Genomic DNA, 12872 nt, shown 5'->3' with positions numbered 1-12872 from the left:
CGAAAAGCCAGAGCGAATTCAGCTGCGGTATTACTTCCCTGACGAAGCGCAAGCTGCTTTTAAACCCTCCAAAAATTGGCCCCATTTACTTCCATTGTAAGTGCCTCACTGTAACCTCAATTGTTGCTTTTTTCAAAGAAAAGGAGGGAGGAGTCGAAATAATTTTTAGTGGTACTCAACATTATGCCACAAATGCTGTCAATTGAGCTTAACTTGTTAACTTTTTTTTTTTTTTTTTTTTTTTGCATGTTAATCACTTCTAGAAATTCCTTTTGGGTTGTTCAGACCATTTTATTTCGAGGAACTTGTAGAGACCCATTGTGCTTATTGTTCCTTTATTTTCTATATGCTTTTATATTTATTTATTCAGTGGCTGAATTGTGTCATGTGTGTTTGTGTTATCCGGGCAACAGAATTCAGGCTAACTCAGTTCTGGATTATCAGTAGCAAATCACTTTGAATGTTTAATTTTAGGTATTGCAGTGGGGACAGCTGTTGGGGGGGTTGTTAGAGAGACAAGAGGCAGAAATCATTTTAATTCTGCTCACGGCACACTGTCTGTTTAGATGTCAGCTCTTTATTTATCTCCCAGGTTGAGGTACGAGCCAAATTGGATCTGATGATCTCATGTCTTGTTCCTTTCTATCCTGTGAAGCACTGCAGGAAAAGGGCAGACTGGGAGAGGAAGTACAGTACACTGGGTGGCTTTTTAGGATGGCATAAGGGCTGGGCTGTAAATCAAAGACGAATCATCATTTCAATCAAGCGATTCAAAATCTTTCATGCAAGAATTTTAAATACAGTAAAAATCCAGTTTAAAATAAGGCATGTTTTCAGAATGTTTTTACTAAATGGACACAGGAAATAATGCATCATAATTAATATATGCATCAATATAACAATACATGGTAAAAAATTGCAATATTAACCCACATACATTTTTTTGTTAAACATTTTAATGCATAAAAATTGTCACATGGGGTTTCCGTGAACATATTGGAGCAATGATGTGATGAATCATTGAATCTGAATTTTTAATGAGTTTGAACTGATTTACAGAAATGAATGAAACTTACCAACTCTAATGCCATTTTTGCTACTAAGGTGTTGATCAGAGATGCTAATAAAACGTGAGACAAGGAAAGTGTTTAAAACTAGTCTGACACATTTTGATATCAGCACTCATTTTGTTTTCTTTTTTTTTTTTTTTAAATAGACCACTGAAATGAATCAGAATATTTTATTATATTTGACAAAGAAGCTCCTCCAGATAGAAATGTTGATAACTACAATGTAAACATCACTAGTAGGATAATTACAGTATATACAGTATAACTGGCTCAGTTAATAAAATCTTAGGATTCATTTTATTATTGTTCAGAGTTTATTGTCCAACAGAATGCTAAAGAAATGCTTACCTTTTGTCTGAATTGCCACACATCTGGGTTTACAGTAACACCTGCTCTCTGTGGTTCAGATGAGGTGAACGTGTCAGACTTCATTATCCCTCATCCCAAATTATGCTGAATATGCATTTATGATGCAAATGATGCTTAACTCTAAGTAATTCTCTACAATGTGATTACATAATTGCCAGATTATAATTACTTGATCTAATTTTAAATAACCTCAATCATTGTATACTTCAAAGAAATAGTCCACCCAAAAATTATTGTTCTGTCATTGTTTACTCATCCTTTATGGTGTCTCAAACTCATATGAATTTCTTCTGTGATCCCACGCGCACACACACACACACACACACACACACACACACACACAAATAGATGTATGATGCAAGTTAATGGGGTCCAAAACTTCCAAGCTCAATATTTATAGTGAAAAAGTAGTTACATTTTGGATCCCAATGACTTGCATTGTATGGACAAACAGACATAATATATCTTAGTTTGTGTTTTGTAAAAAAAAAAAAAGTCTTATTAGTTTGAAATGGCATACAGCATACAGCTATTCCTTTAAATTCCAGTCACATTTTACCCTCAAAATAAGGCAAGTTTAAGTGAAATACAGAAATGCTGTTCACATAACGGTTCAGTTGGTTTTTTTGAGGAACGACCCAAGATGCAGGATGGCAATGAAAAGGGGTTTTATTGAAACAAAAAACACAACTAAATATAAACAAAAACTCTCACGAGGGAGAAAATAATAACAGCAAGACAAAAATAGAACTGAAAACAAACCAACTGGGAAAGACAGGAACAACACGACTGGACTGGAAACAAAGACAACGTTATAGCAAGGAAGACAAAACATATATAAGTGAAAGGAAGATTGGATACAGGTGCTGCCAATAATCACGGGCAGCGGGAATCAGCGCTGCCAAGGCAACTGATCATCATCATCATTAATATTATATTTAGTGATGCACCGATGTATCAGCTGCCAATATTTATTGGCCAATTATTTACCATATTAAAATCCATCGGCATATCGGTTATAAGCATGAAAACGGCAATATGAAAAACCTGTGGTTTATTTATAATAAATTAGTAACAATTTGTAAGAACTGTGAATTCAAATGCACAATTCAGAAATAATAATATCCACAATATGTAGAAGGGTTGGCACTCCTGTTGTATTGTTTAATTTGTATTCCTTCTCATTCTCACATTAACGTGGAAAAAAATGCCATAAACGGACGTGACCATTGTGAAAGTGGCATTTAGGCCTACCTATAGGCTACATGATGAGAGAAACCATCCAAACTGCTTTGAAGCCAGCAGACTTTGACTTCTGAAACACTGGTATAACATCCATTAATGCTGCATGATTGATTGAATTAAGATCGAAATCACAATATGGCCTTGCACAATTACTAAACCTTAAAATGTTGCATTTTAAAATATAGTCTGCATTCAGCGCTTCAGTCTGTGCTGTGTGAGCAAGTGGCACCCTCTAGTGGTCTGAACAGCATTATCCATTATACCACTAAAATACAGAATATAAAAGGGAGTTTTGTTCCTTAGGTTAAAACTTTTTAGTTTTCCATGATGTGGTTGATGTTTCTGTGAAATTGTCCAACATATGCATAGGATGAATTTGTAATGTTCTATCTTATACAGTACATACATGTAAAATGTGAGTTCTGTTGTTTTGAACTGCAAAAACAGGAGTTTTTTCATATCAATTGTAATGTTATAATGTTTTGTATCTCTATCTTTTCATCTTTCATCATGGCTCTCTTTATATTTTTGGCCTGTCACATGTTCAACAGATCCAATACATGTTCAATGAAAATTATTTACTGTTAGAATAGTAAAAAAGCTTGTGTACATCTTTGTACATTTTTAAAGTATAACTCCTAAGTAAAATATTGAACTGATGACAAAATAAAGTAAGTGGAAAAATATCGGAATCAGTATCTGTATTGACCTATAGTTTTTTTTGTTAAAATCGGTATTTGTATCAGCCAAAAGTATTAATATTGGTGCATCCCTAATTATATAACAATAATATAATAGCTTGGTTGACTGGGCTCCAGTGGAGCAAAGTGGAGCAAAAAGAGAATTATTTAAATTTTTGTAAATATTTTAACATTTAGAATATTTAATGTCAATCCACCCCTGTGCAGTATTTGTTTACAAAGGGAAAAATAATTCAGTTCAAATAGTTACATGAGAATACAGTAAATTACTTCCTAATGTGTATGTGTATTGTATAAATGTATAAAATAGACAATTAAATTGTTAATCACAATTGTTTGACAATAAAAATGACACTTGAGTGAGTTTGTGGATTGTTTCGGCAGTGGTTGGCTAGGGCCAAGTTACAGAGCTCTCCAGAAGATATTCAAGGTGAAGCATGAATAATAAAGTACTGTGTTCGCTGAGCTCTAGGCCTGGGTATGTTTTCTGCCAGATAAACAGACAAGAGCTGACAGCTTAACAGCAGCATGGCTGGACTTGAGACAGAAAGGGCGTGAGGAGCAGAGGCTGGACCCTTCCACTCCTTGAAGAGTCCATACAGCATACATAACTCTGAATTTCTATCAACCGAGAACTTCTCAAGGTTCATTCTGCTCTAGGGCAGTGACATTGTATTTAGAGATGACATTGTCTGTGTAAAGGCTGCCTAAAATCAGTTTTTTACTGCTGTCAAGTTTTTCGAAACCTGTCCTCCTTGCATGAATAGCTGCGTGAGTGATCTCTCTGTATTTATTAGGTTTCACTGACGTTAGCCCAACATGGACGGACCAGCACAGAGTAAGATTGTTGAGCCAGCCGAGTAGCTCATTATCCTGGCAAGCTGGCCCCACAGTGGCAGCAGCTGTGAGCCTGGAGCAGAGGCATTGAAGCAGTCAGCAGTGTAATAACATATCCAGCACTTCTCCCCATTTGTCCCTTATTCTCCCAGCAGTGGCTTTGGGTTCACACTCACCTTTCAATTTGACTGGCTTGTGGCCCACTGAGAATCATTTGGAACTTTTAAGTGGTTCGGAACAAGGCAGTGGAATATCTGCATGGCATGTTGCCGTATTTCAGCTAAAAACTCATCTAAGCTTCCGGTATTGTGTGAACCTATTCCAAAGTATAAGTCAGGAGTAGTAGTAGCAAACTTCTTTTAATTGAAATGATTGATCACAATCATCAGTGGCCTGGCAATGTGATATATTGATATGTGGGTTTTGTTACAAAACTATTGTGACTGTTTGTTTTGTGTATTGCATTTTAAAAATGTGATTTAATAGTGTGACATAATGTAGCTTTGTGTGAGGAGCTGACAGAAATACGTTCATAGAAAATATTGCCTTCTATCATAGCTATCCTTGCATGATCACCATAAATTCCTGACTCAAATGTACTTTACGTGTCAGAGCCATGGCACAGAAGTAGAACGCTTGATCACAACATATAAAAGCTGTTGTGCTCATGTGGACCCAGTTTCGAATCTGGTCTTGGACATGTTCTGATCCCGTCTCCCCTCTCTCAGCTCCACATCTGCTTGTACTGTCCTGTAAATATAGGCTAAATAAATGGCATAAAAATCACTTTTCACTTTTAACTCATGTAGGGGTACTGGGATTCTGCATTGAAGCTTTCCAGATGAACAAATAAAGTAATCGCCCTTCAGTGTTCCCCCGGTGTTACTCAGAAGCAGAGATGTCACACTAAACAACACAAGACCCCAAATTAGAAGTTGTCCCACTCCCACTTTTTGATCATCTGCCTTCAATAAAGAGCCTGTTCCCTTTTTCTTCCCTCAAGACTTGCATTTGCTTACCCATGTTCTTGGAATGCCTTAGAGGCAGGCATGCGTATTGTGGTCAACAAGGCACTTGGACAAGATGGATATGTGTGGATAAAAGACACTGCTGAATAATTTGTGCTTCCTATTCTGAAAGAATAGAGTGTGTTTACATGCACAACAGTAAGCTGATAACTATTAAAAATCAGCTAAAGGTGCTAACGGCACCTTTCTAACAGACATCTGTAGAGCAGCAGGCTGGACAACACCCAATACCTTCGAGATTTTATAATCTCCGGGTTGAGCCAGTTTCGTCCCGTGTGTTGGTAGGTACAAACAGGTAAGGATGCGGGCAGCTGGCTGGGTGTACCGCTGGCACACAATCGCCTTTCCCCTTCCCCAGAGGAAGACATGCGCTCTTTCATCCACATGAGTTCTCGGGATCGGTGAACCCTGGATTCCTCCCTCAGCACCTGCGGCAAGCAAACTCGGCAGAGGAATTCGATGCCAGGCCCAGTACTTGTGTCAATATGCCCTGTTCAGGTCAGCCCCTGTACTGGGATAGGTACTCCATATGCATTGGTTCCCTGTCAGTAACCCCATATGACATAATCTTCCATGGTACGGTTTCCATGATGGTAGACCCATGTCTCCCCTTGGGCAGAGTCCTCTCTGCCATCGTTTGCCGTGTTTGTCAAGCTCCGTCCCCTCCGGGTAGGACCTACCATGGGGACATCCTCCACATGCCCATGTGATGCATTTCCACACAATTACCTCCCCTTCGGGCAGGGTGTGGTCTCCGCAGTGTCTTTTACCAAGGACACCTACCCCGACGCGAATATGTTTGGCCCCAGCTGGAATCAAGCAAATTCTTTCTCCGGGAGAAGAAAGAAGAGAAAAGGCCGAACCAGTTGGTGCGGCCTGTTCCCATTGTGGGCACATCTGCCCCCCCCCCCCTTTATGCTTTCGTGGGGTGAGGGTCCATACGATGTGCACGGGGTGTTGGGAAGGTTACGATGGGGCCGGTGCACTTGTTACTTGGCATACAGTGGCCTGTCTGCACCTGCACCGCCGAGCCACGTAACACAGTTCAGCTGGTTGTGGCGTTTCGTATAGGGACCCCTAGTGTCACTACATCGACACAACGTCGAGTGAGTGACAGATAGGGAATTTCTAGGTTACTGTTGTAACCCCCGTTCCCTGATGGAGGGAACGAGACATTGTGTCCCTCTTGCCACAACACTGAACTACCCGCTGTGATCGCCGGGACTCTGTCTCAGCTCCTCAGCATAAACCTGAATGAATGGTTGCACACCAGCTCCTTTTATACCCGTATGTCCGGGGGAGTGGCATACAAATTCCACTCACCAATTTTCATTGGCCTTTTCTCAAACATCATAGGTGTTTGGGGCTCCCAAGAGTGACCCCTAGTGTCACTACATCGACACAACGTCTCGTTCCCTCCATCAGGGAATGGGGGTTACAACAGTAACCTAGACGTTTTTTTCAGTGAAGTTACTGTTACAATCTTACTAATTTTCATGACTTCTGAGTATTTTATAACATTGCTGCAGTTTCGAGATTCCTAAATTGTGTCTCTAAATGTTTTTGCACAAGTTGTTGTCACTTTACATTGTCCTCTTAGCAGAAAAATGCCTGACGAAGGCCTAATGATATAAACGTTGCAAGTAAGTGTAAGCCAATAAAGTATTTTTGGAGCAATAAATCCATGCACGGACACTTGCCATTTTATCCTTTTAGCAGATTGTGATGAGGAGGAGGGCGTGGACGGGCCGTGATGGAGCACAGCCGGTGCTGAATCAGCTGATCAGCGGGAGAGCGAAATAAGAGCCAGTTCCCGTCTCCTCCGCCCTCGGATTTCGGCACCACTGTAACAGTCTAAGGATGGGCAAGGAGTAGGCGGGAACCGGCTGAACAGTAAACATAAACTTTAATGATATAAATTAACTTAAAACAACATAAAACAAAAGGACACAGACACACATGCAACGTGATCGTGTGCGTCTCTCTCTCTCCCGAATCAGTGTCTCTGGCCACCCCTTATCTCGCTCTCCCACTGATCAGCTGATTCAGTGCCGGCCGTGCTCCATCACGTGGCCATACCCTCGTCCTCGTCACACAGATGTTTAAACAGATCTAAAAAGCCACTATAGGTACAAGGTGGTTCCCCATTAATTTATGCTCATCTTAAGTTGTCTATAATGTACCAATTTCATAGCACAGTAATGTTTATTAATTTGTTTAGTGTGTAACCATCTCTCTGTTGTAACTTTACTTCCAAATAAACAATAAAACATTTATTATTGTAGTTGTTATATTGCATATTTCTGCGTATTATTTTCATTATTTTCAATAAAGTATTTCATCATTATTCAGTCCTTGTTTTGCATTTTTATATTATAGTCTTTTATTGTTTGCAGTGCATAGACATACTATTGTAGTATTACAGTTCACTAGCATTGTCCATTGAGGCTGTAGATTGTAATTTAAAAAAAGAGTGCCTTCAATAGGACTCATATCAGCCATTTCACAAGTTTCACCTCTTAACATGGTGTAATACAATACAAACATTAATGCCTAGTTTTGTTGTGAATAAAATGCTTTAATAATCATCAAACTTCTTCAAAGTAATATATCGGTTATATATTTTTTTTAAGTGAATTACATAATATCAACATGAAAATAGCTAGTCATGACTCCGCTCTGCAGGTGATCTCCCGAGTCCTCAAAAGCTCAAAACCATGAGATTCATTCGCCACAACTGACCTAAAGTATTCCTCTGCAATTAACTTGCAGTTTTATGTTTCAACCGCTAGAGGGCCAAAAGTTACATAGTGTAGCTTTAACCACTGGCATCATATGGATTACCTTTACTACGATTGTCTGTGCTTTTTGGAGCTTTAAAGTGCTGATCACCATCCACTTTCATTGTATCAACCTACAGAGCTGAGATATTCTTCCAAACATCTTTGTTTGTGTTCTGCTGAAGAAATAAAGTCATACACATCTGGGATGGCATGAGGGTAAATGGTGAGAAAATTTTTGGGTGAACTATCCCTTTAAGTCTGAATTTTTAACATCCAACACTCAAATTTAACTAGCATTAATTAAGCAAATAAAATTTTTAGATTCCTTTTTATACTATAGATAGAAAAAGCAATTATATTTTGTATGTTTGGTGTTTATTGAATTATATGCATTTCTCCCATCCTTGGTATTAGCCAAATTTACCTATAGTGCTGTGCTGATACAATGATTAATCATTGAATTGCGATTCTATTTCTCGCGGTATGCATCAATATTATTTTTAATGTGTATATTCATATGCTTTTTTACAGTTCAATTAACGAAGAAGTGTTTTGGTCTTTCAGCTTTCAGCATTTTGTGCCATGCTAAACCGAAGTGTAAAGATGGACTCTCTGAAAATAGGAGGTCTAGTGTGACCGGTTGTGTTTCTAGTTTTACAGTGACCACAGGTTGTCATTTATCTGTGGTTTTATGATTAATTTCTACCGCTCACTGACCATACAACCTCCAATCGCTTATGAAAAGTCCATGTGCAAATGTTTGACTCAGTGTAACTACGAGCAATATGTGTAATGTCTTGTCTTAGGAATAACTGTACACTCTCTCTTTCTCCTTCTTTTTAGAAATACAGATATCAGGATGAGGATACCACATCGCCTCCAGAACACAACTCTCCTCACATGCCCGGGGATATGCGTCCTCCTGAGCTGGTGCAGGTGTCAGAGAAGAACATCTCACAGATTGAGAATGTACATGGCTATGTCTCCCATTCACACATCTCTCCTATGAAGGTAAAATTTCTGGCTGTCTGATACATTTCTGTGCTGCATGGCATCTATTTTGTGCAACTGTGTACTCCGTAACCATGCATAAATGTTGTGTGTGAAAGAATCTCCATCAGTGTCCTGTTTACATGCACAAACATATTTACACACCCTACATTTCATTGACACACACTAAATTAGGGACACTTTAGTGGAAAAGACCAGATACGGCTAACTAAATGTAGAGCATCAAATCTACCATAATTATTTCAGTTCAGTGTTTTAGGTTGAAAGTTGTGTAGTTGGTGAAGATTGAAGTCTGTGCCACTTGAATATTTTCTTGGTCATAAATCTGCCCTATGCCACAGTAGGGATGTGCCAGGGTGTCGACTAATTGACTAGTCGTCCAACAACCAACTAGTCGATTAGTGGGTCGACTACAAACATTAATATTTTGAGTGGTGGTGGTTTTAAAGGGAGACGCATTTCTCAAATTAATTAAGAGACAACTTCTTGGAGAGTATTTTTTTGCATAATGATAACTGAATGGTAACAGTCAGCAAAACTCTCTGCAAGATTTCTTTATTGCTTTAGTGTTTAGTCTTTTTATGCACTGTTGTTACAGTAAAGCGCCTCATCAACAATACATTTCAATCAGAGCATGTGAGCGGAGCGATGATAATTCCACCTGAGCAGAGAGTGCCTTTTTGAAGATTCTACTCTGCTCGCTCAGGCTGCTCAGTGCCGCTCGCTCAACCCAGAATTCGCTTTGTGAAATACTGGTTTGGGAACCTGCGAAATAAGCAATAGGCCTGAGGGAGTTCAAACATTGTTTAGTGAAGTTGCAAACCTTATAGCCTACATAAATGCAAAGTATAAATCAAAGTTAAGAATAAGGAAATCAAAAGGGAGTGTGGAGAGACCGTAAGAATTACCAAATATTCCTTTTGGAATGCGTCACATTTCCAGAAAGCACAAGGTTGTGCTACACGAACATGGTAGTGCAGCAAAAAGGTGAGCTTGTAGGCTACACTACCATTCGATCTTAAATGAGTAGTTCCCTATCTGTCACTCACTCGACGTTGTGTCGATGTTGTGACACTAGGGGTCGCCCTTGGGAGCCCCAAACATCTCTGATCTTTGAGAAAAGGCCAATGGGAATTGGCGAGTGGAATTTGCATGCCACTCCCCCGGACATACGGGTGTAAAAGGAGCTGGCTCGCAGCCACTCATTCAGATTTTCTCTTCGGAGCCGAGCGGTTGTATTCAGTGAGCTGAATTACTCTGCCGATCCATTCACCTTGAAAGCTGTTGGATTTACAGCGCATTACAGTGGTTTCTCCCCCTCGTGAACCGGTGGTGTGTAGAGAACGCCCCTGGACGCTTCAGCAGTTAAAAGAATATATTCTTCTACTAAAAGAGTATATTTTTCCTTCTAAAAGAGTGACACTCACAGAGAGCGTCTTTTTAAAAATGCCTCTCTATTTGTGTTTAATTCCTGGTTGCGGTCGTTACCTCTCCGCTTCCAGCGGCCACGAACGCTGTCTTACGTGCTTGGGCACTGCACACGCGGAGACAGCGTTCGTGGATGGGTCATGTCCTCACTGCGAGAACATGACCATGGCAACATTGCGGTCGCGGCTTTCTTTCGTCAGAGGGAAAGCCACCCCAGCGGCTCCCCGCCTCGGTCCTTCTACCTACGGGTATGAGGCCTTGTCAGTTAGCACTGGGGGCAATTTGGGGATCCCAATGGGAGCCACTCTGCCGGGTAACCCCCCACGGACCTCCCATTCCCCTCAGGGCGAGTTTGCGGTCTCATGCGGGGCTTGAGAAAAGGATGAGCTGTCGATCGCAGCATCGGAGAGCAGGCTCGTCCAGTCTGATGCTGAGGACTCGGCTGGGCTCCCACCTTCGGGTGCCAAGTCGCAGGCCGACGCGGAGCTGGCCAGACCCGGTTCTCAGCTCTTCCGCTCTCACTACCCTCGATGGTGGGGCTGCCAGGGGGTACTCGGCAATTCCCCAGGTGGATAAGGCGGTTGCGGTGCACCTGTGCCCGCAAAATGCCGCCATCTGGCGGAACCACCCAAGACTCCCGTCCAGGGCCTGTAGGTTTACGTCATCTCTGGCAGCTAAGGCGTATGGTGCCACTGGACAGGCAGCCTCTGCCCTGCACGCCATGGCTCTCCTGCAAGTGCACCAAGCCAGGGCTTTGTGATGGCCACTCCAAAACCTTGACTTTGTTGTCCTAAAGCCATTTTGCCACAACTTTGGAGGTATACTTGGGGTCATTGTCCATTTGGAAGACCCATTTGCGACCGAGCTTTAACTTCCTGGCTAATGTCTTGAGATGTTGCTTCAATATATCCACATAATTTTCCTTCCTCCTAATGCCATCTATTTTGTGAAGTGCACCAGTCTCTCCTGCATGATCCTGCCACCCCCATGCTTCACGGGTGGGATGGTGTTCTTCGGCTTGCAAGCCTCACCCTTTTTCCTCCAAACATAACAATGGTCATTTTGGCCAAACAGTTAAATGTTTGTTTCATCAGACCAGAGGACATTTCTCCAAAAAATAAGATCTTTGTCCCCATGTGCACTTGCAAACTGTAGTGTGGCTTTTTTTGGCAGTTTTGGAGCAGTGGCTTCTTCCTTGCTGAGCAACGTTTCTGGTTATGTTGATATAGGACTAATTTTACTCACTTGTTTTACTCACTCATTTGCACTTTTCGCACCAAACTACGTTCATCACTAGGAGACAAAATGCGTCTCTTCCTGATAAGAATGATGGCTGCATGGTCCCATGGTGTTTATACTTGCATACTATTGTTTGTACAGATGAACATGGTACCTTCAGGTGTTTAGAAATTGCTCTTAAGGATGAAACAGACTTCTTTTGATTTCTTTTGATTTTCCTATGATGTCAAGCAAAGAGGCACTGAGTTTGAAGGTATTCCTTAAAATACATCCACAAGTACACCTCCAATTCAGTACACCTCCTATCAGAAACTAATTGGCTAATTGCCTAAAGGCTTGACATAATTTTCTGCAATTTTCCAAGCTGCTTAAAGGCACAGTTAACTTAGTGTATGTAAAAATTTGACCCACTGGAATTGTGATATAGTCAATTAAAAATGAAACAATCTGTCTGTAAACAATTGTTGGAAAAATTACTCATGTCATGCACAAAGTAGATGTCCTAAACGACTTGCCAAAACTATAGTTTGATAATATTAAATCTGTGGAGTGGTTAAAAATGAGTTTTAATGACTTCAACTTAAGTGTATGTAAACTTGAACTGACTTCAACTGTATAAAATTGTAGGGAATATTAATCAAGCAACAATACTGAAAAAGAGTAAAAAACATTCACTGCTCTTTTCTGGATAACTTAATAGCCCTTTAAAACTAAACACAAAATTAGAATGAGTAATTGCTCAGTTTACAGACCTAAAGTGTGGTAGCATTACAACAGTAACCTATTAATGTATCAAATCTACAGTAGGATAATAATCATTCCATGGTGACAACTGAAGAACAATTATGAATTTCACTTTTACCTGTATATCCTGGTACCAGTCCATGTTTTCATTATTGCCATAAATGAGTCGTACCAACTTTGAAGTTGAAAAGATTGTGTTTTTTTGGGTCGGTTGTGTCACTCAGGTCCAGTTTAATCTGAAAAGCGTGAATTTGCGCATATGCGAGTTTCTGCGCCACCGCACATATGTTTTATCACTTGTAGAGGCATGTTTGATGACTTGTTTAAAGTAAATAAAGGTAATTTAGAACTGAAAAAAAAATGTAAGGCATTATTTGAAGATGTTCAATGGCATGTTTGCTAACAGAAAAATATTTG

General features: G+C 40.3%; 1 protein-coding gene across 19 annotated transcripts in view; it reads left to right on the top strand.

Annotated features, from left to right (window-relative positions):
• LOC127445611 (disks large homolog 1) overlaps positions 1-12872 on the top strand; it is a 234115-nt gene that overhangs the window by 71386 nt on the left and 149857 nt on the right. For all 19 annotated transcript variants that reach the window (XM_051705766.1, XM_051705770.1, XM_051705765.1 and 16 more), the window contains one exon: positions 8877-9044. In XM_051705766.1, coding sequence (XP_051561726.1) covers positions 8877-9044 — 168 coding nt within the window. The remainder of the gene's footprint in view (positions 1-8876; positions 9045-12872) is intronic.

The sequence above is a fragment of the Myxocyprinus asiaticus genome, chromosome 9, assembly GCF_019703515.2.
Source record: "Myxocyprinus asiaticus isolate MX2 ecotype Aquarium Trade chromosome 9, UBuf_Myxa_2, whole genome shotgun sequence".
Classification (NCBI taxonomy): domain Eukaryota; kingdom Metazoa; phylum Chordata; class Actinopteri; order Cypriniformes; family Catostomidae; genus Myxocyprinus; species Myxocyprinus asiaticus.
The sequence above is the reverse complement of the archived record's forward strand: the minus strand, read 5'-3'. Positions and strand labels throughout refer to the sequence as shown.